The sequence below is a fragment of the Onychomys torridus genome, chromosome 21, assembly GCF_903995425.1.
Source record: "Onychomys torridus chromosome 21, mOncTor1.1, whole genome shotgun sequence".
Taxonomy (NCBI): domain Eukaryota; kingdom Metazoa; phylum Chordata; class Mammalia; order Rodentia; family Cricetidae; genus Onychomys; species Onychomys torridus.
Window position 1 is genome coordinate 1,077,461 of NC_050463.1, and position 27,859 is coordinate 1,105,319.

The 27,859-nt window shown below is 58.9% G+C and overlaps 1 protein-coding gene across 2 annotated transcripts; it reads left to right on the top strand.

Annotated features, from left to right (window-relative positions):
* On the top strand, positions 1-27,859 carry Arid3a (AT-rich interaction domain 3A). 2 transcript variants are annotated; one of them, XM_036170304.1, is made up of 9 exons: positions 1-204; positions 3,507-4,160; positions 5,229-5,544; positions 21,765-21,837; positions 23,970-24,153; positions 24,826-25,073; positions 25,998-26,294; positions 26,896-26,976; positions 27,315-27,859. In XM_036170304.1, the coding sequence occupies exons 2-9, from the start codon at positions 3,769-3,771 to the stop codon at positions 27,506-27,508; spliced, it is 1,785 nt and encodes a 594-aa protein (XP_036026197.1). In that variant the 5' UTR covers positions 1-204; positions 3,507-3,768; the 3' UTR covers positions 27,509-27,859. The 2 variants fall into 2 exon arrangements, with proteins under 2 accessions (XP_036026197.1, XP_036026198.1); XM_036170305.1 differs by lacking the exon at positions 1-204 and adding an exon at positions 273-347.

The following is a 27,859-nucleotide window of genomic DNA, read 5'->3' on the forward strand; positions in this document are numbered from 1 at the left end:
AAAGGGGCCGCGACCTGAAAATTTCCGTCCACTCTGCCGCGGCTTTCCAGCTCCCCTCCACCTCCTCCCACCGTGGACGTCCTCAGATTGAGTTGGAGAGGGGGCGCCCCAGGGAGGTGTCCTGGGAAAGCTTGGAAAGGGGAACCGTGGAGAGACACCCACCACCTCCTCCTGCGTCCCCGGGGCTGCTGAATCACCGGCGAGGTATTTGCATCTGAGAGCAATTTGTCACACGGCGATTCGTCTGCCGGGTGGGGGAGGGGCGGGGCGGGGGGCCGGTCGCGCGCGGAGACCTCATCCCTATCCGATCCGGACGGATGGAGGTGTAGACGCGGCCTGGAGACTCGGTGAGGCGGGTGATCCCGGAGCCAGGCGCGCGCACCGGGCACCAGGGGGAGGCCAAGTGGGAGAGAGGCCACCGGAGGCCACCACCGGGTTGGACTCTGGGCTGGACTCCGGGCACCCGGGCATGCGCCCCCCGGGCCACCCCGAGCGGTCGGTAAGGCCCTTTGCAGCGCGGCTCCAGCAGTCTCCCCTAGGGGTGCCAGCGTGGGGCACCCTGGAAACCGGCAGTTGCGGGGTCTCCAAAGTTAGGCAAAGACGCGCGTGTAGGGGTGTAGGGCTGGGTCGGTGACTCGACCGGATCAGGCTTGGGACGGTTGTCGCGGCCGTAGACCTTGGAGACCTTCATCCGGTACGCGAGTGTTGAGGCGCGCAGGGGTCGCGAGTGCGCGCTGTCCCCTGGCGGAAGGAAACGACCCGAGGTGTGTGCGTGTGCGTGTGTGTGTGCGTGTGTACGCGCGCGGGGCCTGGGAGCTGCGCTCTGGGGACTTCATTTTGCCTTTTCCTTTAAAAAAAAAATGTTTTTGTAACGTTTGGAGCTAGGATCTCACTCTGTAGTCCAGGCTGACCTAGAACTCCGCTTAAAGCGCAGACTGGCCTGGAACTCGAGGCCATCCCCCTGCCTCAGCTTTCCTTCCCAAGTGCTTTGGGGAAACCCCAGGCCGGGGCGCGCCGCCACGCCCCGGTGCCTTCAGTTCTATTTCTTCTCCAAACCTGTGCCCAGCGGGGTCCGCCGTCCCTCCCGCTTCGGTCCCTAGCGCCCGTGCACCACTGGGTCCCCTCTACCCCCGCAGGGTGCACCCATCCAGCTCCCTCGTAGGGTCCCAGGGCCCTCCCCACCCCCGACAAAAGGAGGGAGCAGGAAGCTCGGAGTGCACGCGTGTGTGTCAACTGGCAGCGGGTTTGTCAAATACCTTCCGTTTTTTACAACTTGGGCAGCAGGGGTTCCCCCCCACCCCTCGGAGCTCGCTCTTTCCAAGAAGCCTTTGAAATCCCGGCTGCGTTAGGGGTTTTGTTTGTTTGTTTTGTTGTGGTTTTATATTTGTCCTCTGACTACTAGGACTTACTGGAATGTGTTTTTGCAAACGTCTCCTGGTGAGGGGGGCACACGGTGCCCTTTTTACCAGCCCCCTCCCCAGCTCCTGCCCTTCCCCCTCCACCTCCCTGGGAGGAGAGAGGGGCCCCTTTCGCCACCCTCGGGCCCTGGCCTTGCACAACTCCAAATAACCATGTTTTGCAAGGCCTGGCCGAGCTAGTGACCTCTCTCTCTCCCTCTCTCTCTCTCTTTCTCTCTCTCTCCTGAAGCCTGGAGGTGGTGGGGGATGAGGGTGTGGCTCTGGGTCTCCTCCCAGTCCCCACCCCAGCCAGATCCCCCACAATCACCAGCCACCAAGTCCTGGTCACCCTCTCTCTGTGAGAATGTCATAAATTGAGGTTGGGGGGCCAAGGACAAAGAGCTAGGCAGGAGGGCCCTCCAAGGATGGCCACATAAGCCTAGGAGTAATGGTGCCCCTGGAGGGTGGGGGGGGATGTCCAGGCTGGCCTAAGGGCAGCTCTGGGGTTCCCACCTACCCCCCTCCACCCACTACCAGCCCCAGCAGTGGAGGCTTGCCTGTTCCCCTCCCCCACCCCTCCACCAGGAAGGGTCATTAAACCAAGCAGGCCTGGGAGGGGGGGACGGGAGTCTGGGACAGGGGCTTCCTCTAGCCTTTTCCTCATGGGTCCCCCACCCCAGCCCAAAGAGGGGGCGTTACTTTCAGCATTTCCGTAGGGGGGTGTGCTCAGCTCCAAGTTGTCAGAGGTGGGGGAAGGGTGATAGCCAGCCAGCCAGTGTCCAGAAATGTCCTCTTCAGCAGTTCTTGGGTCTGGTGGACGGGGTGACCAGCAGCCACAGGGTGTGGAGGGACTCTGTGTGTGTGTGTGTGTGTGTGTGTGTGTGTGTGTGTAGGCTGGGATGGGCACTCCAGCCTGCGCCTCTGACCCCATCCTGTCTTAGGAATCCTAGACTGACAGGGTCCCTCCGGGCCACCCACCTGCCACAGCTCTGCTGGCAGCCCCATGGTTTGGGTGACCAGATGTCTAGGGAAGGGGACCTCCAGGGTTTGCACTGCAGGGTCCCCTGGATGGAGGGCCAGGTAACCAGAATGTCCCTGGACAGCACCCAGGACCCTCAGCTGTCCCCCCTTCTCACATCTCAGGGGGTCAGTATGGACTTTGGGGTTCAGGTTAGGCTGAGGGTGACCTTACACTCTGTCTGAAAGGTGGACTAAACTTTCTCCTTCGTTCCTGGTCCTTTGATTTCAGGTCTTCTGAGTTCCTCCCACTGTTTTATTGGAGACTTATGTGGGGGTGGGTGGGTGGAGGGTGTGGCCTGGGGCAAGGTGGGACCTGGATGTGAGTGCTGGCTTCTGGGACGCCCAGAAGGGCCCTCTGACCAGGACAGAGTGCTATATTCTGGGACATTTACTGCCCCCTCATGGAGCCCTATAAACTGGTGACCCCAGACCCGTGTCCTCAGCACAGGACACTGATACCCTGCCCAACCCAGCCTGGATGAACCCCTGAACTTTGTTTCCTCGGTCTGCGGCACAGGCGTCCTCCCCAGTACCCCCTCCGCCACCGCCTGCACGGTGCCCACCCCGTGCTGGTTCTCCGAAGTGTGACATGGTGGACACTGGTGCCACGTAGGTGGACCAATCAAGGCCCAGAGGGTGGCTGAGGTGTCTCTAGAAAGTGAGAGGGATACATTTGCCCAGGGCTTGTGTAAAGCAAATCTCGGCCAGGGTTCTCAGGGCCTCTCAGGCTAAGCAACATGTAGAACATAGAGTCAGAATCCGGAACCCAGAGGCACTCCAGGGTCTAGAACAGGGGTACAGCCAATCAGAAAGCAAGGACACCAGGCCCCTCCCCCCCCAGTCCCGCTTAGGGGACAATCACCCACGGTGTCCCTGGTGGGCCTAACTGGAGGGGACCAGAGATTCCCTAGGCTTCCACTGCAGTGATCCTGGTCCCCACGGAACCTGCAGACAGGTGGATAGGAAGAGCGCACCCGGAGCAGGTGTGAGGGACTCTCCCAGCAGCCTTTGCTGTGGACTTCTGGAGGAAGGATGTGTGCGTGGGGCGCAGGTGTGGTCTGACCTCATCTCTTGCTGTGTTTTCCCCAGGTATCTGCAAGCGCTTGAATGAGCCTGACACCAGCCTCTGTCCCTGGGTGCCTGACGTGACAACAAGGAGCCTGTCGGTCATCCCTGGCATGCCCCACCAGCCCTCAGCCTGAGTCCGAGGCCCCTGCCCCTGCCGGCCGCCACCCTGCACTGTCCCGGCTCCCCCGAGGTCCCCACGCTGCAGTGCGGCCAAGACCCTTCCCCGCAGGGGCCACCCCCAACGCCCACCCCTGGTGCCCGGGGTGGCCCGGCCCGCAGGGCCATGAAGCTTCAGGCCGTGATGGAGACCCTCATTCAGAGGCAACAGCGTGCCCGGCAGGAATTGGAGGCCCGGCAGCCACCGCCACCCCCACCACCCGAGCCCACCGGGGTCCGTGCGCGGACCGCCATAACAGATGAGGACAGGGAGCCTGAGAATGCCCGGATGCACAGGACGCAGATGGCTGCGCTGGCAGCCATGCGAGCCGTGGCTGCTGGCTTGGGGCATCCGTCCTCTCCTGGTGGCTGTGAGGACGGGCCTCCCGGCTCTGAGGACGAAGACACAGCCCGGGAAGGGACTCTGAGCTCACCCACCCTGCGTGGAAGAGACCAGGAGGGACCAGGACACGCTGAAGGGGATGGACATCTGCTGGACATGGGCTCTGATGACGACATGTGAGTTGGGGTTTGGGACAGCAGCATCTGATGTTTTTCGTGCATTTGAAAAGTGGAAGTCAGCGAGGGACCCTGGGGGACACTGAGGGACCCTGGGGGACACTGAGGGACCCTGAGGGGACACTGAGGGATATTGAAGGACCCTGGGGGACACTGAGGGACACTGGAGGACACTGAGGGACCCTGGGGGACACTGAGGGGACCCTGATGGACACTGGGGGACCCTGGGGGACACTGAGGGACACTGAGGGACCCTGAGGGACACTGAGGGACCCTGGGGGACACTGAGGGACCCTGGGGGACACTGGGGGACATTGGGGGACCCTGAGGGACACTGAGGGACCCTGGGGGACACTGAGGGACCCTGGGGGACACTGGGGGACACTGAGGGACCCTGGGGGACACTGAGGGACCCTGGGGGACACTGGGGGACACTGAGGGACCCTGGGGGACACTGAGGGGCCCTGGGGGACACTGAGGGGCCCTGGGGGACACTGAGGGACACTGAGGGACACTGGGGGACACTGGGGGACATTGGGGGACCCTGAGGGACACTGAGGGGACCCTGGGGGACCCTGGGGGACACTGAGGGACCCTGGGAGACCCTGGGGGACACTGAGGGACCCTGGGGGACACTGGGGGACACTGAGGGACCCTTGGGGACACTGAGGGGACCCTGAGGGGACCCTGTGTGGCTGAGCAGGTGAACCTGTATTCCTTGAGGGGCCACATTGAGCTCTGGGGTTGTGCCAAATGCTGCCAAGAAAATTGGGCTGCAGTGTGTGTGTGTGTGAGTATGTGTGTGTGTGTGTGTGTGTGTGAGTGAGTGTGTGAGAGTTTTCACAGAAGGTACCTGGAGAATGACGGGGGACTGTTTACAGTGAGGCCCTTTGTAAGAGTGTGTTCAGGGGGAAGACTGGAGTGTGGGCAGGGACCCACCACAAAAGCTACTCTTCTTGTTTGCAGAGAGAGAAACTGAGGCAGGGGCAGTGGGTGGGACTGGCCTTGCCACTGAGATCAGGTGGTGCTGCCTGTCCCCCGACCAAGGGTGCCCTGTATTTTTTGCAGGAAACCCAAGTGGGAAGAGCACGAACTGGATGAGCTGGGGGAGGAGGAAGAGGAGGAGGAAGAGGAGGATGACTTCGAGGAAGAGGAGGAGGAGGAGGAGGAGGGCCTGGGCCCCCCGGGGTCTTCCAGCCTGGGCTCTGCAGGCCTGTTCACCCGCAAGGCCCAACCTGCTCAGGCTTTCCGTGGAGATGGTGGTCCCAGAATGCTGGGCGGTCCTGAGCGCCTGGGACCTGGCCCGGCCCACCCCACTCACACAGCGTCCCAGATGCCACCACCAGACCACGGGGACTGGACGTTTGAGGAGCAGTTCAAACAGGTAGGCCATGCGCTTGGGTCCAGCCCTCGGGGCCTTTGACTGCCCCTTGACACCCCCCCATGTTGCTGTGTCGGGCTTTGCAGGATCCTGGGGAGGCCCAGCTTAGGTCCTGTGTGTGGCTGAGGTACACAGGCCAGGGCAAGGCCCCCCGGGGAACACCAGGCACCAGGAACTTTGAGGACAGTGTGGGGCTCTGCTGTGTCCTCCTGGGTAGAAAGGTGGCTTGGCACTGGGGATGGCTTGGTGGGTAAAGAGCTGTACAAGCGTGACCATCGAGTTCCGATCCCCAGCACCCACGCAGAACACCAAGCACAGGGTGTGTGTTTGCAGTCCCAGTGCTGGAGATGGGGCTCACTGGCCGGCAGGGCTCACTGGCCGGCAGGGCTCACTGGCCGGCAGCTTAGCCAAGACAGTGAGCTCCAGGTTCACTGAGAGAGCCTGCCTGAAACAATAACATGGAGAACAGAGGGGAAGGCACATCATCTCTGGTTTACACACTCATGCACAGCACACGTCAGGCTTGGCAACCTGACACAAGGATGTGGAGTCCAGCTCTGGAGAGCTGTGAGGTTCATAGAGCGTGTGGCCTGGGCTATGGTGCCCAGGGGCCTAGGGTGCCATGGCAATGCTGGTCCAGGGTGGGGTCCAGGGACACTTAGAATTGTGAATGGACAGGAGCCAGCAGGAGCTGGAGCATCGAGACTCATGGATGGTTCCACGGGTGCTGGTGTGTTGGTTGGCTAGGCAGGGGGTGTCTGTGGAACCCCCACATAGTTTTCCTGGGCCCGGGAGGGGCATGGAGGAAGCCCAGACTGCCCTAGCTCTTCCCTGCAGGCGGCCAAGCTGGAGGAAGTGGCCGGCAGGGAGCCTTTGAAGTCCTCAAGCCGATGGAAACCAGATGGTTGGCCTGCCGGCTGGGGCCTGCATTCTAGCCTGGCCAGCTGGCCCAACCGACCCCTGGGTGTGTGGCCAGGGTGGAAACCAGCTCCCGGGCTGGCTCCAGGGCCAAGTCTTGTGAAGTAGCCAAGAGGTAGCCCCAGAGGTTGGCTGAGGACTCCAGATGTTCCCTGGGTGACAGAGCTGATCAGGATGGCTTCAGGAGGTGACCTGAGCCCTGCTGTTGGGGGTCCCCTTCAGAGAACAGCTGACATGAAAGAGCGTGCCTGGGAAGCCGTCGAGCCGAGGCATCCAGGGGGCTTAAGTTAGGTTAGAGTCGAGTACTTGTGGCCAAGACACGGCAGATACCCTTGTGGTGGCACGGCCCTGTGAAAGCCTGGAGTTTCGAGGAACTGAGAGAAGGATTAACCCTCTGTGCCCTTGCAGGACCTGCTGAGACAGGGCCTGGGCTGGGTGGGGCGGCCTCGCCCTCCGTCTCTGCTTTTCGCCCTGGCTTGCTGGGTGTGTGTTGGGCAGCCTGTCAAACGGACGTCACTGCTCCTGGGTGTGACCCTTTCCTACCCTGGGCCCGGAGCTGGCTGTGGGTTTAAAGACTGTGCCTCCCACCCCCCAGGAGGTTCTCGCTTTAACACACCACGTGTTTGTGTTTGGCTGGGTGTGCGGGCTCCACCTCACTCTGTGCCTCGGTTTCCCCGTCTAGTACAGAAGCAGCCCGGGCCATTCTGTGTTCGTTTTACAAAGGAGTTGATAGGTCTTGTCGACCGGAGGGGGGCTCTGGTTGTGAGTTCTCAAGGCCCATGCTTTTGAACTGGCATCGCCTGCCGCTTTGACGGCAAGCTTGTTTATTCATCTTCCTGACATTGCGCAGTGCCTGGATATAGCTCCCTGCAAACCCCAGCGCCAAGTGAGACTTCCCCGTCCCACTGTGTCACAGTGTAGGTCACAGATCCGTGGGTGTCCCTGTGCATGCTCCCAGACCTCCCCACTCCACACTGGATAGGTATAGAAAGGGCGAGAAGACCAGGGTTGACTGCCCCGACCCAGCCCCCAGTGCAGGAGACAAAGGAGGGCCTCAAGAGCCATAGTCGGGACCTTTGGGGGAAATCCTGGGTCAGGGTCAGGGGTCATGCAGAGACACAGCCTGTGGGGGGGTTTGGTGCAGCTGGAGATGGGGAAACTGAGGATGGAGGGCAGGGAGCCGTAGCTCATATTTGGCCTCATGCGCGAATAGAGAAAAACACCAAGGTCATTAGACATGTAGAGAAATGTACACGGAGCCTGGCGGAATGGTTCACTGGGTAAAAATGTGTGCTGTGCAAGCATGAGGACCTGCGTTCGGATCCACGGGCCCACAAAAAAAGCCAGCGGCCTGGCGTGCATCTGTTACCCCTAGGGCTGGGAAAGCTGAGGAAGGAGGATCTCTGGGTAGAAAACAGCCAGACCAGGGGCCTGGAGAACCCTGTGTATTAGGGGCCAAGTGGTCTTTCGGGAAGCAAGGCAGCATGATGGCTGGGTTTGGGGACGATGTTAGCAGAAGCCAGTCCTGTGGCGCAGGACTCCTTTCCACTCTCTGTGGAAGGTTCCGCATTCCGCCCGCCGGCCTGGCACCTGTACGGCCGGCCTGTGTCAACAGTGGTCCAGCCAGCCCCACAGATGTCAGCCCCAGGCCCGGCCTGTGTTGACTCTGGCGTCTGCCCGCTCCCTTCCTGGCACGTGGCGGTGCTGGCTGGCCGGCCACTTGGCACTGTCTCCTAGTCTTCCTTCCCAGTCTTGGCCACAGCTGGCTTCCACCAGCTGAGCCTAGACAGCTGGGATCCGCCCTGGACTGTGGGTCTGCGGATGGGACACGGGGGCAGGGTCAGTGGCTGTGATTAGGATCTGGGCCTTCTGGCATTTGGACGCACATCCTGCAGCTTTCCTGTCCCCCCAGGGCCACACCCGGGCTCGGAGTAGCCTTGCTGGGATTTTTCAAACTGGCAGTCCTTTATGAGGATTTCTGTTGTTTCTCTGAGACAGAGTTTCTCTGTGTGGCCCTGGCTGTCCTGGAACTCATTAGTCCACTCTCTGTAGCCCAGGCTGGCCTCAAACTCAAGAGATTCCTCTGCCTCTGCCTCCCCAGTGCTGGGATTAAAGGCGTGCGCCACCACAGGGTTTTGGTTTTTTTGTTGTTGTTTTTTTGAGGCTGGGTCTTGCTGTGTAGCCTAGGGCTGCTCTCCTGCCTCAGCCTCCTGGGTGCTGGGATACCAGGCCTGGCTTTTAGCTCATTCACCGATCCAAGATCACAAACAAAACTCAAGTTGAGGGTGTTTCGGTCTCCCCAGCTCCACCCCACAGCATGGTCACCTACACGGCTCCCAATGTTTATGTCCCCTGTTCTGGGACACTTCTGTGGCACAGGCCCACACCGCGGGACCTGCCATGTCTCACGGAGCCCCACAGTGCCCTTCGCGCCGAGGTGTGTCAGGTTCCTGTTCCTGGCTGTGCAGTGCTGTCTGGTGTGGGGGTGGACTCTGCGTGCCCGTCTGTGTGGGTGCAGGGCTGTTTCCACCTTTTGGTTCTGCAGCTTTCCACGGTTTATTCTTGTTCCTCTTGGGTGTGTACCTGCAGTGAAATTGCTGGGTAGAACAGTGATGGGAAGGTGCCTGTTAGTTGTGTGGACGGCGGCGGCTGTCTGTCCAAGCTCCCCGTGTACAGGCCCTGTTCTTCCACGTCCTCATCCATCACCTCCTGCTCACTGGGTAACCCGCACCTGACCACAGACATGCAGAAAGGAAGCCCACTGCGGTAGCTCAGGCCTGCCAACCCCAGCGCAGGGGAGATTGAAGCAGGCACGTCGGGGAGTTCGAAGCCAGCCTAGGCTACAGAGCCAAACCCTGTCTCAAAAATAAACAAACGGGAGAGATCGGGCCTAGCGTGCACAAGGCCCTGCGTTCCCACCCCAGGCATGGTTGTGCACGTCTCTCATTCAGCTTTGGGAGTTGGAGGCAGGAGGATCGGAAGTTCATACCTGAGCTATATAGTGGGTTCCCGAGACCCTGTTGCAAAGAAAGAAAAGTTAGTGGGATCCTCATTCGTTCTGCAAGGAAGGGACCGTGGAGGGAAAACTGAGGCACGGTATGGTCATAGTCCTGTATAGGAAGGACTCACTGCCCCCAGCGCTCTTCAGAATCTGGCCCAGGGTGGATGGATGGACAGGAAGGGCTGGTGGCTTCTCCGAGCCTCACTGTCCCTCACTGAAACAGTGAGTCCCTGGCAGGTCAGGGGTCAAGCATTGCTCTCACATCTAGACTCCGGAACCTGGTGCTTTAGCTCAGGCTGGCCCAGAACTCTCCAGAGAGCTGGGGTCCCAGGCACACCCTTCCACCCCCTCTTCCTAACCGCAACACATTAACTTTTTTTTTTTATTATTTCTTTATTTACTTTTGTATGGGCAGGGGCATGTGTGTCGCAGCCATGTGGAGGTCAGAGGACAATGTAAAGGAGTCAGTTCCTGCCTTCTTCCTTGTGGGTCTGGGTGGGCACTGAACTTAGGTCACAGAGGTTGGCTGTAAGCTCCTTTACCCTCTCAGCCATCTTGCCCTCTCCGCTCAAGCCGCCTTCTAATTCAGGACAGGGGACAGCATTCCAGTAGAGAGGGGAAATGGAGCATGCCTCTGGTCAGAGGGCAGCCGCTGTGACTTTTCCCTGCCCCTCCTCCCTCACACAGGGAAGTGGACAGACAGCCAGGTGTTAGAGGTGGGACCTTTGGGCGAGGCTGATAGGTCTGTCTTCAGCCACCCCACGTGACCCTGTCACCTGGCGCGTCTGCCCCAGGCGGAACTTTCATGGCTACTGATAGTGTCCAGTGCTGGTTGCTCACACGTGCTCTGCTTCTAGGTGACACTGTGAGCCCTCTGGGGCCACAAGGCGTGAGGACTGGGGAGGAGGTGGGTAGATTGTTCCCTGTCTTGCCTAGGGGACACAGGGGTGTGGGGGAAGGGACAGTGGCTGGGGCTTTGTTGAGTGTCTTAAGAGTTCACTGACCAGGCAAGAAAAACAGGGGCTACTTCTAGGAGAACATTCTAGAAAACCAGAATTAGCTAGCTTTGGTGGGGCAGTGGAGAAGGAGAGAGGTACCAGGTGGACTCGGAGGCAGGGACCAGTGGGGCCCGAAGGTGAAGGGTAGGCTGGCATTTTCTGGAGACCCAGACACCTGGGTAATAGCCCAGCCCGGAGGTCAGGCTCCTGGTTCTGAGGGTAGAGTTGTCATAATTGTTGTCCATGTCTGGGGCATGTTTGTCTCTGGGCTGACATCCAGTGTTGGCAGCCGGCCCCAGCCGAGTCTTCCTGGGGCGCAGGAGTCCCGCATGCCGGGGATTCAGACACTGGAGGTGTCGGGAAGCCCCCAGGCAGCCTCATCAAAGTCGCTGTGGCTACTGGCGCCCAGCCAGCAAGCTGTGGCAGGCACAGGAGGGTGCCTGCCCGCCAGCCCTGGCACCGCGCCCCGGCCCGTGCCAACCCCTGGGAACCACGCTGACTCAGCCGGAAGAACCTTATCTGGTCCCTATGCCGCCAACTCGGCCACCGGGTCACCGCCACCGGCTAGGCTCCCCACCCTGTGACCCGTTGCCAAGCGCAGTCCCGCCCCACGCTTTCTAATAATACACGCCATGGCAGAGGGAGCGGTGTCCCCGAAGCTGCCATCCCCAAGAGGGTGTGGCGGCTGAGTTTGCACTGGACATGAAGACAGGGCAGCCATGAGCCGAGTGGGCAGTTTCCATGGCTTTTGTGACTATGGTTACAAGGACCACACTGGGCCAGGCAGGCAGATCTCCAGCATAGCATTTTCATGCATATAATCTGTCCCTTGGGCCAATTATGTGTATGTCTGTCTGTGTCTGTGTGTTTGTGTATCTGTGTGTCTGTGTGTGTTGTGTACACCTCTTGGGCAAGGCGCGTGCCCACCCTGGTCTGAGGACGTGGTAGTAGTGAGATACTGTTAACTGTCACCTTACAGGGCTCGTGGTTCTGGGCACACGCAGCTCAGCTGCCAGCTGCTGCCACGTGGGCCTGCATTAGCCGGACTAAGGCAGTGCCTGTGGTAACCGACGTGGATGGAGCCGGTGCCGGGCCCTCTGCCCGACCCCCTCCACAGCAACCCTGCTTGCCGCTGAGGCCTTTTGGGGGGGGGGCTGTCAACGCATACAAACAGTTGTCTTTAGCCAGGGAAGGACCACAGGCTGTAGCAGACATGTCACTTGGAAAGACAGCGCTCAGCCCCCAGTGTGGCCCCTGATGGCTGTCAAGCATGACCAAGCTCTTCCATTCTCAGAACTAGCCCGGTGTGGCCTGGTGGGTGGCACGCTTGGGGTGGCGGTGGTCCGCCCCTTCCCGGCTCGCCTGGCTGCGCATGGCCAGGGGACAATTGGGGGTCACAGGGTTAAACGGTAACTAATGTGTCCATTGAAAGGCCTGGTCTGGGGACACGGCCTTGCCCCGTGGTCAGGGCCAGGCCGGGGTCTGTGGGTCCTCAAGGGGGTGGATGGTAGGCTGGTGGGGTCAGCTCCTTGGCCACCCCTGGGGATCTGCTTCTGGTCAGATGTGCAGGAGATCAGGAATGGTAGATGGGCACGGTGCCTGCCGCTCAGACAAGAGGCTGTGACAGTCGCCCCCGCCCCCCGTCAGAGCCGGACTTCACACACACACATCCCATCTCAGGCAGCTGAGGAAGGAGGATTGCCATTATTTATTTATCTTTTGATTTTTTTTGAAACAGTTTCTCTGTGTAGTTCTGGCTGTCCTGGAACTTTCCAGGCAGCTGAGGAAGGAGGATTGCCATTCATTCATTCATTCATTCATTCATTCATTCATCTATCTTTTGGTTTTTCAAAACTGAGTTTCTCTGTATAGCCCTGGCTGATCTGAAACTTTCCTGGATCTCACTCTGTAGACCAGGCTAGCCTCAAACTCACAGAGATCCACCAACAGAGTGCTGGGATTAGTGACCACTGCCTGGCGAAGGATTGCTGTTTTGAAGCTGGGCTACACAGTGATTCTCAGCTCAAAACACCACAGATAAGGAGCTGGGGCTCAGTGGGTGGAGCACTCAGCCAGCATGCTCATGGTGACTCATGTGTCGTCCCAGCACTGGGGAGGTGGAGGCAGGAGGGTGACTATCTGTGCAGGAGTGGGCCTTCTAGGTCCTTCATAAGTTGTCTCGTGTGTCAGAGTCCTGGCTAGCTCCCGTGAGTATTAGTGGAGTGAGTTCCTTCTGTATGCTGTGGAGTCACGTTCAAGAACCCTGCTGTAAGGTGGCACACACCTTTAATCCCAGCACTCAGGAGGCATAGGTAGGCGCATCTCTATGGGTTCAAGGCCAGCCTGCCTAGAATTCCCCAGTGCCTGGTTTCCTTAGCTATATATTCCTGCATAGCCCCCGAAATCCTAGAAAGGACTTCCCTTCTAAGGGATCAAATCCCAGGACAATCAGGGCTACACAGAGAAACCCTGTCTAAACAAACCAACAAAAAAGAACCCTGCTGTAGGGGACCCTGTGGGGAGCCCTGGGGCAGGCAGATGGGATGGGTCTGTCTGCCACTGTCTCCTGTCTGGGGGAGATAGGTGTGTTCTCATGCCTGGCTTAGGGAGTCCGCTGTGTGCGCAGCTGTGCCCTGCATCTCCATCCAGGCTGGTGACCCGTGACTGTGTGTGGCCTTGATATGTGGCTTGTTCAGTCTTGATAGAACCCTAGGGCCACAGGCTGGGCCTGGGGTGTTGCCAGGTGGGGGTTAGGGGATAGGAGATCGACGGTTTTCCAGTCACCCCAGGGCATGCTGGGAGGAGGTTCACTCACCTGCCATCTTGTCTGTCTACCCCCCTCTGTCCCCAAGGCCACATCTTCCCCTAACTCACTACTCACTCATTTCCTGCTCCCAGCCTCAGTTTCCCCCACCCCCTGCCCTGTCAAACAGACAGGACTGACGTCCAGAGCACAGCTGGCTGCTGACAGTTGGTCAGGATCTGGTTAATGAGTGTTTGTCTGCTTCCACATCCGGCTCCCATAGCAAAGGCAAGGACCGTGGAATGGGCGCTGGCGGTATTTATCTGTGTTTATCCACTCTGCATTTTCCAGTGATGCTGTTGCTAATGTGTGATGGGAGCTCCCTGCAGCGGGAGTGGATGTTTGGAGCCTCCTCCTTGGGCTGGATTTCGCCTGCTCTTGGCTCACAATGTGGGGACACTCCAGCAGGAATTCTTTTTTTTTTCCTTCATAGTTTTGGTGCCTGTAGACCAGGCTGGCCTCGAACTCACAGGGACCCGCCTGGCTCTGCCTCCCAAGTGCTGGGATTAAAGATGTGCACCACCACTGCCCGGCTCCAGCAGGAATTCTAAATGGAAGAGGGGCCCCATTTCTGTCTTAGAATTTAAGCTCCCGTCTGTCTATCTCCTGTTGTGCAGCCAGGGAAGGGACACCTGTCCCCAAGTCCTGTCCGAGAATCCAACGTGACAGCCAGGGGCCTCAAGTACACACTGGCCCACAGGGAAGTCCCTTCCAGGATTTCCAGGGTTATATAGGGATATAGCTGGAGAAACCAGGATTCTGGGCGGGGCTCCACCCTGACCACGCCCCCAGCCATCACTGGGGATTCTGGGCGGGGCTCCACCCTGACCACGCCCCCAGCCCCTCACTGGGGATTCTAGGCGGGGCTCCATCCTGACCACGCCCCCAGCCCCTCACTGGGGATTCTGGGCGGGGCTCCACCCTGACCACGCCCCCAGCCCTCACTGGGGATTCTAGGCGGGGCTCCATCCTGACCACGCCCCCAGCCCCTCACTGGGGATTCTGAGCGGGGCTCCACCTGACCACGCCCCCAGCCCTCACTGGGGATTCTAGGCGGGGCTCCACCCTGACCACGCCCCCAGCCCCTCACTGGGGATTCTAGGCGGGGCTCCATCCTGACCACGCCCCAGCCCTCACTGGGGATTCTGGGCGGGGCTCCACCCTGACCACGCCCCCAGCCCTCACTGGGGATTCTAGGCGGGGCTCCATCCTGACCACGCCCCCAGCCCCTCACTGGGGATTCTGAGCGGGGCTCCACCTGACCACGCCCCCAGCCCTCACTGGGGATTCTGGGCGGGGCTCCATCCTGACCACGCCCCCAGCCCCTCACTGGGGATTCTGAGCGGGGCTCCACCTGACCACGCCCCCAGCCCTCACTGGGGATTCTAGGCGGGGCTCCACCTGACCACGCCCCCAGCCCCTCACTGGGGATTCTAGGCGGGGCTCCACCCCGACCACGCCCCCAGCCCCTCACTGGGGATTCTGGGCGGGGCTCCACTCTGACCACGCCCCCAGCCCTCACTGGGGATTCTGGGCGGGGCTCCATCCTGACCACGCCCCAACACATTTTTTTCACTCTGCATTTTGAGACAGGGTCTCACTAAGTGTCCTAGGTCATCCTGGACTTATTGTGATACTCCTGCCTCAACCTCCCCAGCAGCTGGGATCACCGAGTTGTGCACAGTGCCTGGCATCTTTCTGATCTTTGAATCAACCTCCCGTGTGCTCCAGAGTGCCGGCATTGTCCTTGTCTGATCTCTGCGAGATTCCACTGAGTCTCTGGAGGCCTCCATCTTGGCCCTTGCTTGGTTTATTCTGCCTCTGTATTGGGGTTTAGGGAGGTCACCTTGGGGCTTTTCCACACAGGCTTCTTTGCACTTTCTGACAGGTACGTCTGTCCTGGCCAAGGCCCCCATGTTGGTCCCAGGGCTGCCTAACCCGGTGTCTGTTTCCCAGGTGCAAAGCAGGCTGAGCCGTTTTGTTCCCACCTGGCCGTCTTCCCTGGGTTTGACCTTTGCTGTGTACACGAGTCTTGTTTTCATCCTGGAGACTCGGCGCAGCCGCTCCCTTGGCAGAGAAAGAGGCCGAGGTTCCAAGGTGGCAGACCTGTAATCTGCCCAGGAGAGAAGGGCGGTCGGAGGCCTGCAAGTTCCCCGCATCAGGGCCGTGGCTGCCGCTGCGGGGCTCCTTGGAGTGGTCATTTCAGAAGGGCTATTAATATCTGCCTCGTGGGTGGGGCGCCAGTGTGTTCCGAGGGGCCGGGGCCAGCCGCCGAGGCAGCCGAACAGACAGATGTTCGGCCCAGCCCAGAATCACTTCCCCAATTTCCTGAGACCAGAGGTGGCCCCCGGTGCCCGCAGAACTGACGGGAAATGAAAGAGCCGGGTGGCCAGCGTGGAGGGGAAGCCCCTGGCCCTCAGGTGCACCCCGCGGCCGCCATGTGGACCAGAGGGCCCAGGAGCTGGGGCCATGCCCTGCTGTGTTCGGTTCCTGGGATGGCCCTGCTCCCCCAGGGCCTGGTGCCCCATCCCCAGCGACGGCCTCTAGGAAGAGACCCAGAGTCTCAGACCCATTAGGGACCTGACTGCTCACCCCTGAGCATGCACGCCCCTCCCTCCCTGGGGGTCTGGGCGGGGCCCCCTGACCACGCCCCCAGCCCCTCACTGGGGATTCTGGGCGGGGCTCCACCCTGACCACGCCCCCAGCCCCTCACTGGGGATTCTGGGCGGGGCTCCACCCTGACCACGCCCCCAGCCCACATTGGCGGATTCTAGGCGGGGCTCCACCCATGTTTAACCTCTCTTTTCATTTTGAGACAGGCCGCAAAAGTTACCCACAGTTCCCTTGAACTTGCTGCAGTCCCCTGCCTTGGTCTTCTGCGTAGCTGGGAGATAGTCCTCCGCCATCACTAGATTACCCCATCTTCCCAGTGTCGTAATCTGCCTCTGCTGCTGGCCTGGCCCTTTTCTGTGGTTGTAAATGTAACCAGGTGTCACTGGCCTCACACAGAAAGTGTTCAATAACGGCACCAAAACTGGGATTTTTTTTTTTTTTAATGGGATTCCAAATATGAAAATAGCAACCCAGATCTCCAACTTGACTTCCCTGTGCTCTGGCCCTCCCCCTACCTCCTGGCCACTGTGAACCCATGCTATGGTGGGTAAACTGAGGCATGCAGAGACAAGCAGGTGGGGAGTAGCCACCGAGTCCATGGCCACCCATCGACTGCTGTCTCCCGGCCCCACTGAGCACTCTCTTCGTTTGTCCATTGGTTTCTTGACTGTCCAGTCTCAGGGGTCTGTATGGCTCTGACTCAGGGTTTGTGTGGCCTGTCCTTCCGTGCCCTCTCCCACTGGAAAAATACCTTCTTTTGGTTTTACTGCTTTGTTTTGTGTTTCGAGACCGGGTCTGATATAGCACAGGCTGGACTCAAACTCACTGTGTGGCTTGGTCTAGCCTTGAACTCCTGACCCCCCTGCTTTGGCCTCTGTGCTGGGATGGACTCAAGTTTGTTTTGAGACAGGGTCTCCCTATGTAGCCCTGGCTGGCCTGGAAGTCATGGCCATCCTCCTGCCTCAGCCTCCCAAGTAGGATGGTAGATGTGCACCACCACTGTGGGAGACCCCACTTTTACCCCAGGGTGCTCTGGAGGGTAGAAGTGAGAAACACTTTGATAGAAATATAGAGTGGAGAGAGACAGGTAGAAACACAGGGTAGCTCAGGAGGGCCTGGATCCTTATCCACAGGCCCCCTCTGTCTAGAGGGCTCTTTAAAGAAATGTCAAGGGCCGGGACAAAAGACCTCCCCTTGCTAGATCGAAGCACAGCCGCGTGCAGACCCTTCCAAACACCTGGTAACCACGCCTGTGGTCAGGCAGTCCTCTGATGAGCCGTGCTGGGTAAAGCAAGCTCACATCTCACTAGGAAACCTCTGTGGGCCTCCACACACCACACCCCAGGTCTCCACGGACAAGGACCAGTGGAGTGCTCAGCTGGTCCCTGGCACCCTCTCATCCACAGATCACCTCTGCCTCAGTTTCCCCAAGTGAAGAGTAGGTTCCAGGTGAATCCTGAGTACTCCTCAGTGGCAGAGTGGGTGTGACCTGGGGCAGGGCTGTGGAGACATCCAAGAGGCCCGTGTGGCCAAGTACTGTGAGCTTCTAAGAGAAGAGACTCCAGGATGGAGGGCAGCAGGACTGGGCTGATGGGGAGGAAGAGGGGGAGTCATGTGGCCCAGTGCTGAAGCTTGTCCAAGCCCCTCTTCCGTGGGCGGCCGGGAGAAGGAAGTGTTTGAATGACTGTCCTGGCCAGGTTGGGAGTTTATGCAGGCAAGGGAGGCATATCCCGGCCACTGTTTGCATGTTGGTTATAGACATTGTCATGAGTCATGTCTTATCCAGAGGCCAAAAGACACAAAATAATCCAGATCCTCACAGAATGAGGCAAGGGTGCAGCCCAGAGACAGGCGAGTGATAGGCACCGTGTGGTCCAGCCATACACTGGAATACTACTTAGCCAGGAACAGGAGCGAGGCTCCCAGTGCACACTACAGTGTGGAGGAACACATGGACACTGTGCTCAGTGAGAGACCCAGACACAAAAGGCCTTACAGTGTATGAAAATACCCAAACAGGCCAATATGGAGTTGAGAAGTAGGTACATGGGTGTCAGGGGCTAGAGAAGGAATGGGCTGTTTCCTTCTGTGTTCTGGAATGTTCTGGAAGTAGATAGAGATGTGTGGTTATATGTGATCTCAGATTTATATGCATAATGTTTTCTAAAAAAGGCTTTAAAAATTGTGTGTGTGTGTGTGTGTGTGATCTCCAGAGTCGAAAGAGGGCATCAGGTCTCTTGGAACTGGAGTTACGGATGGTTTTGAACCTCCACACGGGTGCTGGGAACTGAACCCAGGTCCTCTGGAAGAGCAGCCAGTCCTCTTAACCCCCAGCCATCTCTCCAGCCCGTTTGTATTTCGAGACAGGGTTTCTCTGTGCAGCCCTGGCTGTCCTGGAACTCACTGTGTAACCCAGGCTGGCCTCGAACTCACAGAGTTCCTCCTGCCTCTTCCTCCCAGTGCTGGGATTGAAGGTGTGCACTACCACCCCTGGTCAAAGAAAGCCCTGTTTACAAACTCCACGCGCACGCGGAGAGTGGGTGCACGCTGGGAGACTATTCATTCATTCCTGCCAGTGGGCCGAGACTCCCCAAGGCCTTCAAGGTCTCTGTGTCCCCAGATGGCTTTCTGGGTTGTCCCCTCACCTGGGGGTGGGGGTGCTGACTCAAATCCGATCCACATTTTCTGAGCACCAAAGAGGAAAGCAGCTTGAGCCCCCCCAGCAGGTGTGAAGGTGCCTTTAAAAAGCCTTCCCAGCCTGGAGTGGCCCTGCCTGTGGGCCCAGCACTGCCGGAGAGAGATGAGTCAGGCGGCCTCCTCGGGTGAGGCCAGCCTGGGCTCGGGGCCCTACCAAAAAGAAAAAGAAGAAAAGCCCCAACTGTCCATCAGCTACTCATACACCTCTCACAGAGCCCAGGGTGCCAAACCCAGGCCACAGTCTGTCTCTCTGTCTCCTGCTGTGCCCCAGAGTGACTGTAGGGAGTGTCCAGGCTGGGGCTGGGGCCAGCCCAGCCCCTACTGGAAAGTCTCCGTTCCTGGGGTCCACCCTGCCTGGCACCCATCCCAGGTGGGGCCCAGTGGACTTTGGAGCCCTGGGGAGCCAGCAGGGGGCCTGGGCTGCCACAGTCTGGGGGACAAAGGTTTTCTCAGGGGCCTCCCACACATGCACGCGCGCACACACACACACACACACACACACACACACACAGAGACAGACAGAGCAGTTGTTTTTTTTTTTTTTTTTTTACAGCTGGGGACAGCCGGGGCCCCTCAGCTCTGAGGACACCGCCCTAGGCCCTTGTGGGAACGGCCCAGCTGCCCAGGTGTGGTCAGAACAGAAACCTACAGATGGGATGTGACCATGGGCACCTGGGCCTCAGGGCCAGCCAGGTCTGGAAGGAGTGGTTGTGGTGACCACTCAGGCCTGTCGCCCCAGCTCTCAGGAGGCAGGAGCAAAAGGGTTGCCGGGAGTTCCAGGTTTGACCATTTGCAGACAATTCACCAACAAAAACCAGTCAAAGGTCCCTATAAAGGAAAAAAACAAGAGCCAGCACGCCTGTAATCCAGCACTCGGGAGGCAGAGCCAGGCGGGTCTCTGTGAGTTCGAGGCCAGCCTGGGCTACAGAGTGAGTTCCAGGACAGGCTCCAAAGCTACACAGAGAAACCCTGTCTCGAAAAACAAACAAACAACCCCCAAACCCCAGCCAAACAGAAAGGTCTCCCCAGTGAGAGCAGTGGAGTTTGGACAGCGTGAACCAGGGTGGTAGAGCAGAAGACATGTTTACATTCCTAAGAAGGAGCTCTTTGGATGACAGGAAAGGAAGATGAGAAAGGGCAATGTGCACTTAGTAAGTGCCTACTGTATGCCTCTGTCCTGGCAACCTGAAGCCAGTTTGCAGATGAAGCAAAGTGATTGTGGGGGCAGGACCACATGGCAGAGAGTGGAACACCCCCACAAGGCCTGAGAAACCGTGCATATGTAATATGTGATGAGCATTTATCGGATAACTGCTGGGTGCTCTGATTCCAGACAAGAAAAGTGGGCAGAAAAAGCCTCCCGGGGTGCTGGGCCTGTGACTAGAAGGGGCCCGGACACTAGCTGATGCTGAAGCGGAGAGCTGGTCACTGTCCCCTAGGCCTGTTCTTCAGGGTGGGATGCACCCCTCCCACAGGACAGCCAGAAGGAGGGCCAGATCTCCATAAAACCCGGGCTTTTATGGCCTGTCTTTGTTGTTGACCCTCCCCCCCACAGGCAGCTGGGGGATCCCCGTGGGTCCCCCATTTATGGCTTTGAATTGATGTCCTGTCCTCACGGAGGTCTGACCAGGCCCTGCCACCAACCCGTCGGTCCCTAGGCATCAATGGTGCCCTTCCCTTGTGAGGCAGCTGCTCAGTGCGGTGAGCCGCCTCAGTTTCCCCTCCCCCAAGACACCAATGCTTTGAGGCCCAAGATAGAACTGTTGTTTTGAGACAGGGTCTCATGTAACCCAGGCTGGCTTTGAACTCCTGACTCCCGCCTCCACCTCCTGAATGCTGCCATAACCCCGGTGTGTACCACAAAGATCCCTGGTTTATGGAGTGTTGGGCCTGCGCTCCGCCCACTGAGCCAGACCCTCAAAAGGCTGCGCTTTAGTCTTGTACTTCCCAAGAAGATGGGGAAACTGAGGAAGGAGGGTCGGTCTGACGGTATCATGTGGAGGGGCCAAAGCCAAGAGGGTAGGCCCTGGAGACTGTCCCTTGTCCAGGAGAGGGTTCATGCCTGGGGCCTGCACAGGGCCTGGAGCCCTCTGGGTGGGACTCCTTCCTGTGTCTCCAGTGTTGGGGGCTCTAACCACACCCGGTCACACGTCTGCCCGTCCATGCCCTGCCCAGGTAGCCCCCTCGAGGAAATCACTTATTAAGTGATTGCTATGTACTGCGCACACACCCAGGATCGGCGCTCCCTGCTGTGTGCACCCCACCAGCGAAGGCAGGACCCCGGAGGAGGTGCTGACGACTCCAGCCAGCCTGGGCGCTTGTGTGTGGCACCCAGAGGCCCTGTGCAGGCAGGGCGGCCTGGCTAGCTGCGACGCCCCGCACCCCTCAGGCAGCCTGGGGAAGCAGAGTGGCCTCCCCGGACTTAGGAATGTGGGCCGGCCAGTCTGGCGCTGCCTGGCCCGGGGTGGGGCGCAGACAGAGCCGGGCAGCCACGGCCACCCAGAGCCCCGGCCTGCACTGCTGGCTCCTGTCCGGGATCCCAGGCTGCCCACGCTGTCCATGGTCTCCATTGAGCAGATGGAGAAACTGAGTCCTGGCGGGGGCACTGTGGTTGGAAGGATGGTCTGGGGACCGGCCCAGCCGCCCGCTCTGAGGCTCGCACCAAGCTTCTGGAGATGAAATGATGGATGTTCGGGCCCAGGTATAATTGGTGGTTTCCAGGCCCCCCACCGTCCAGCCAGCTGCATTCCTGCTGGTTAATTTGAAGCCTGGTATTCAGCCGCGCATTCTAATTATCTCCGCCCCACTTCCCCCGCCGGTCAGTGAGCCCCAGGCCCCCAGGACTCACTCCTGTGACAGCACAGCGGCGCCCGCACCCCACCACCACAGCCTGGGTGGGCAGACGGGACCGGGGACTCCAGGTGTCGGCAGCTGTCAGTGACACCGTGCCTCAGTTTCCTTGTGGGGCAATGCCCAGAGCTCCTAATGCTGGGAGAGGTGGGAAGGACCCTTCCTGGGACTTTGGGGACCCGGACTGAGAAGGCCTGTCTCCCTGCTGACCCCCTGGGTGGGGGCAGGGTTAGTGCCCCCTGCCTGCCGTCGAGGGGGTCAGCCTGGCCTGCAGCTTGCTGTTGCTGCCGCACCCCCGGGTGGGGACATGTTCCGCCCGCTGACCCACCCGCTCTGTCCGCAGCTCTATGAACTGGACGCGGACCCCAAGAGGAAGGAGTTTCTAGACGACCTGTTCAGCTTCATGCAGAAGCGGGGTGAGCACCTCCCAGGGCAGGAGGGTGTGATGGGGAACAGGACAGTCCTCCCATGAGGGGTGCTCCCCAGCTCCAGGTGGATGGGGACCCCGGGGGCCCACTGTCCCTCAGGGTGGGACCGTCAGGGTGGCGACAATCCCCGTGTTCCACGGGAGGAAACTGAGGCCCAAGGAGGGTGGAGGCTTCAGCTACGGAGCAGGAAGGGGCGGAGAGGGGACCCGAGGCCAGCCCGGCCATGGCTGAGCCCAGCTTCTGTAAACACAAGCCTCCAGGCCTGCCCACCGGAAGGCACAGAGAGAAGGGGGTACTGTGGCCTCCTGATCCCTCGGCCCAGCCCAGTGGCCTCTGAGTTAACCCCTCTGTGCCGGGTTGGGGCCCGCGGGTCCCTGTGGGTGTGGGGATCCCCCCCTGCTATCCGCAGAGCCCAGCTGTGTTCGGTCCAGCCCTGCTGCCCTTCGTGTGGCCGGAGAGATCTCCCCTCCCTCTGTTATCGGGTGTCCCCACCTGCCTGGGCCCCTCACACAGCAGGAGGCCTCCAGCTGCCTCCAGGCCCCAGAGCTGACCATCCTATTCTCCACCCCCACCATAATGGGGTCAGCAAGGCCAGGGATCTCCATGCTGTGGTGCAGCCACTGACCCCAAAGGACTGAAAGTCCACATTTAACCCTGCCTCCCTCACCAAATCAAACCAACAAACTCCTGTGTATCCCTCAAAACCCCTGGTCCACTGCCCCCTCGGGTACTTTCTTCCGAGGTCTGTGGTGTTTCGGGCTGATATTCAAACCACCAGGCTCACCCTGTCAGCACAACCTACCGCCCACGGGTGGGTCCCTTCTTGTGGACAGATGACTCCTGGCATCAGAAAGCCAAAGGTCTTGAAACAAATTTCCCTCAGAAGTCTCTGGAGACGGGAAATGGGGGGGAGGTGCCCTGCCTGCGCCCCTGCCAGGTCCCCCACCCTTCCTTCACCCGGCCTCAGCCCTCCCTTGGGCTCCTAGACTTCACATAAACTCCCTCCTGCACTGGCTGAGACTGGCCTGCCCACCTCCTGGTCTCCCTCTAGGGCTGAGCCGGGTGAGCAGGGTGGTGGGTGTGAGACCCACCTCCCCACGGCTGCCCTGGGCTCCGCTTGACTCAAACTGGGGAGTTTTTGCAACTTGGGAGAGGCAGGAAGTGGCTAAGAATAGGGGAGTGTCTCCCAGTGCTGGCTTTCTAGGGCCATGGAGTCCCCGGGACAGATGAGCCAGGCCCTGGAGCCTCAGTTTCCCCATCAGTAAAGGGGGTGGAGGTGTCCCCTCATGAGACAGAGGTGAATGGTCACTGCATCTGTGGCCGGGGTGGGGGCCAGGCTGTCTCTGGTGTTCTCTGTCGAGTGCTTGCTGGGTCCCAGATGGTAAGGGTGAGGGTGGCGGGTGCGGCCTCCGAGCCTAGAACCCTCACAGACAGGACTTAGAGTTGGGGACATATGAAAAATCTCTGGGAGCCACCAGATGGTGGTGGCACTTTAATCCCAGCGCTCGGGAGGCAGAGGCCAGCCTGGTCCACAGAGCGAGTTCCAGGACGGCCAGGGCTGCACAGAAAGAGACTGTCTCAACAACAAACAAACATACACACACAACTCTGGGAGTCCAGCTGGCAGAAAGGTGCAGGGTCTTGTCTGTAGCAGGCTTGGGAAGTGGATGTCATAGGAGGCGAGGTTTGGGGGATGAAGGGAGGCCAGGGTGTCAGAAGATGCAAGATGGATGTCCCTGCTTCTTAAACTGAAAATCCTGTTAGCTAAGCCCTCCCCACCCCCACTGGAGTCTGCCTGGGGACGCTGAGGAGGGACAGGGCTGGGCGGGAAGGGCCCTGGGGAGGCACTGTGGTTGTTTGGCAGCTGCTGTTGTTGGAGACCCAGAGTGGGAATAACCAGGGCCCTGAAGTCTCCTGAGTCCCCATGATGGCCACCAGCCTCTCTTCTAACCCCCTCCCCCTGCTCTGATATCTTGGGGAAACTGAGGCAAGCAGGGGTATCACCCAGGGTGATGCCGCTCTGGAAGATGTTAGGGGGAGGAGTGTGTGGCCAACAGAGCCCCCCACCTGACCCCCAGGACCCCGCCTGCTTTCAGCAGCTCCTCCCTGACCCCCCACAGGCACGCCAGTGAACCGGATCCCCATCATGGCCAAGCAGGTCCTGGACCTGTTCATGCTGTACGTGCTGGTGACAGAGAAGGGTGGCCTCGTGGAGGTCATCAACAAGAAGCTGTGGCGGGAGATCACCAAGGGGCTCAACCTGCCCACCTCCATCACCAGCGCCGCCTTCACGCTGCGGACACAGTGAGTGCCAGGGCCGCTGCCTCCTGAGATAGCCTGACACCTCCTGAGATAGCCTGACACCTCCTGAGATAGCCCGACACCTCCTGAGATAGCCCACCTCCTCCTGAGATAGCCTACCACCTCCTGAGATAGCCCTCCACCTCCCCCCTGAGATAGCCTACCACCTCCTGAGATAGACCACCTCCTCCTGAAATAGACCACCTCCTCCTGAGATAGACCACCTCCTCCTGAGATAGACCACCTCCTCCTGAAATAGACCACCTCCTCCTGAGATAGACCACCTCCTCCTGAGATAGACCACCTCCTCCTGAGATAGACCACCTCCTCCTGAGATAGACCACCTCCTCCTGAGATAGACCACCTCCTCCTGAGATAGACCACCTCCTCCTGAGATAGACCACCTCCCTCCTGAGATAGCCTACCACCTCCTGAGATAGACCACCTCCTCCTGAAATAGACCACCTCCTCCTGAGATAACCACCACCTCCCTCCTGAGATAGCCCTCCACCTCCCTCCTGAGATAACCACCACCTCTCTCCTTAGATAGCCTGGCTCCTCCCTCCTGAGATAGCCCACCACCTCCCCCCTGAGATAGTGCATCCCCTCCCTGAGCTGGTGGCAGGGTGACACTCCCCTGGCTGTCTCCACTGTCATCCTGTTCCCTGTCCACAGGTACATGAAGTATCTTTACCCCTATGAGTGTGAGCGCCGAGGCCTGAGCAGCCCCAATGAGCTCCAGGCCGCCATAGACAGCAACCGTAGGGAGGGCCGGCGCCAGAGCTTCGGAGGCTCACTTTTTGCCTACTCACCCAGTGGAGCCCACAACATGCTGTCCTCACCCAAGCTACCAGTGACTTCCCTGGGCCTAGCCGCCAGCACCAATGGCAGCTCCATCGCCCCGGCACCCAAGATCAAGAAAGGTGAATCATGTGAGGAAATGAGGTTACCCTCTTATTTCTCTGGGTAACCATGGTAAACCTAAGTGGTTTATGTTGGGGAGGAGTTCTCCCTTCCATCCTGTCTGTTCCCAAGGCAGACATTACTAGTCAACTCCTGCTCTGCAGTTCCCTATCTACAGTGTGACGTGTCTGTCTTCTGCCTGCAGCAGGCATTACTAATTGAGTCCAGGTTTTCACATCCACATGAGGGTAGACATTATCAGTTGAGCACTGTACCCCTTTCTAAATTCAGCATTGCTTATCCATCGTAGCATCTCTTGTGCATGGCAAACATTACTAACTGGTCACTTCTGTCTCTTTCTGAGCTCTTGAGGCCTTTGGCTCATACCAGACCCACCAGACATGGGCAGAGTATCCGTCATGACGCTTTGACCCATGAACCACCCTAAATCTAATGCTGGGTACCCCTGGGCAACTTGTTAATTCTTTCTGAGGCTGGCTTGCCTGTCAGAGGTGGGAGGCCCAGGTCTGTGTGTTCTGAGGAGGAAAGTCTCCGTTTGTGTGGCTGTCCCTCATCGGGTTGATGGCTGTCTTCTTCCCTGCCGAGGCTCTCATATTCTTCCCAGCACACACACAGTGCTCAGGCGGTAGCCCAGTGGATAGTGCTTTCCCAGGGAGCCAGAAGCCCTGGGTGTCATTCCAACACCTTGTTAGCGAGATGTGGTGGTGTACCTCTGTCACTTGGGAGGGAGGCGGATCAGGAGTTCAGTGTCATCCTTAGCTACAGAGTGAGTGAGAGGCCAGCCTGGGCTACAGGAGACTTTAAAACAAAAACCTGGGGAGCAGGGAGTGCAGGCTTTACCGTTTTCACAGGTTCACCTCCTCCCACCATGATGGCCAGGTCTCCCCGGGACCCTCCTGACCCTTTGCTCTTCTTCTGTCTAGAGGAAGAGTCCGCCATCCCCATCGCAGTCCCAGGCCGCCTGCCGGTGTCTTTGGCTGGCCATCCTGTTGTGGCGGCCCAGGCAGCTGCCGTACAGGCTGCGGCAGCCCAGGCAGCTGTGGCGGCCCAGGCGGCTGCCCTGGAGCAGCTCCGGGAGAAGCTGGAATCCACTGAGCCTCCAGAGAAAAAGATGGCCCTGGTTGCCGATGAGCAACAGCGCCTCATGCAGCGAGCTCTGCAGCAGAACTTCCTGGCCATGACAGCCCAGCTGCCCATGAACATCCGGATCAATAGCCAAGGTACCCTGAGCTTGGAATCCCCTGCTTTCAGTGCCTTGGAACCATTCTATGTAAAGAGTGCTGGAAAATTAGTCAGAAAAGGGTCATCCAGGGCTAGTTCGTGCGAAAAACTGAGTCTGTATGCAAGTTCCAAGGAAGTGTTAACATTCATCAGAATTTGTTTCCCATGGAGGCCTTGAGATCACACATGGTGGGGTGTACCTGTTATCCCAGCAGATTGAAACAGGAGGATGTAGCCTGAGCTACATGGTGATACCTGGTCATAAAAAATAAATAGCACTAAGTTTAAAAAAAAAAATAGCAAATGAATAAACAAAATAACCCCACCAAAGATTTTAAAAGGCCTCCTAGCCAGGCAGTGGTGGCGCATGCCTTTAATCCCAGCACGCAGGAGGTAGAGGCAGGCAGATCTCTGTGAGTTCGAGGCCAGCCTGGGCTACAGAGTGAGTTCCAGGAAAGGCGCAAAGCTACACAGGGAAACCCTGTCTCGAAAAACAAAACAAAAACAAAACAAAAACAGGCCTCCTAGAGGGGCAGGCAGGAAGCAAGCCAGTTCCCGGGTGTCCCTCTGACCTGAATGGCGGGTCTCTTGTCTCCCCAGCCTCCGAGAGCCGCCAGGACAGTGCCAACAGCAGCAACAGTATTAGCATGTCCGTGGAAATGAATGGTATCGTGTACACAGGTAAGCCCCCACCGTGGCTCTGCCGTCAAGTCCTGGGTGACTCAGGGTCAAAGGACAACTGTGGGAGGGGTCAGTTTTCTCCTCCCACTGTGGGTCCTGGGGATCAAACTCAGGGTCTCCATCCTGGCAGCAAGCGTCTTTGCCTACTGAGCTGTCTCGCCAGACCTCGTACTGAGGTCTTTTGAGACAGGGCCTTAAACTCCCTCTGTGGCCCAGGCTGGCCTCACCCCGTGATCTCCTGCCTCAGTTTCCTGAGTTGCTGTGGTCACGGGCCTGTGTTTTGCTCCCACACACCTTACTGTTCAGTTGACGAGTCCTTCCCTTTGTCCTTGTCCCAGGGGTGCTGTTTGCTCAGCCACCGCCCCCCACGCCACCCTCCGCCCCCAGCAAAGGTGGCATCAGCGGCATTGGTACCAACAACACCGTGGGTAGCCGGACTGGAGCCAGCGGCGGGACCGGCAGCGGCCAGGTGGGGCTGGCCGGGGTGTCCACGCCCCCTACATCTTCTACCTCAAATAACTCCTTGCCTTAAAGGAAATCAAGTCATATAGCTGCCCACTCACCACGGGACACAGCCACACGAGGACCTGGGATCGGAAGAACCCCAGTGGGCCGGGCAGATTTCCAGGGAGCCACACTGATGCCAAGAGGAGAGAAAAATTTATATATATACATATAGAGAGATAGCTAGAGAAACAGATTTAATAAATCAGGGCGAAGAACACTTGAATCTCTCAGGCTTTGGAGACTCCGAGAAACGGATTTGACAAGGGCCACCAAGGCAACCTCAAAGCAGAAGGAGGCCACCTTTCCAGAGGCTTCCATGGGGTCCGGCTTGACCAGCTCAGTTCAAGCACGTCTGTTTACCTCATGAATCCCAGCA

Excerpts from the sequence above, each read along its gene's own strand:
- Arid3a (XM_036170304.1), top strand. The coding sequence starts at position 3,769 with ATGAAGCTTCAGGCCGTGATGGAGACCCTCATTCAGAGGCAACAGCGT. Across the intron at positions 4,161-5,228 it reads ATGGGCTCTGATGACGACAT|GAAACCCAAGTGGGAAGAGC; the intron begins GTGAGTTGGGGT and ends TATTTTTTGCAG. Across the intron at positions 21,838-23,969 it reads CAGCTTCATGCAGAAGCGGG|GCACGCCAGTGAACCGGATC; the intron begins GTGAGCACCTCC and ends GACCCCCCACAG.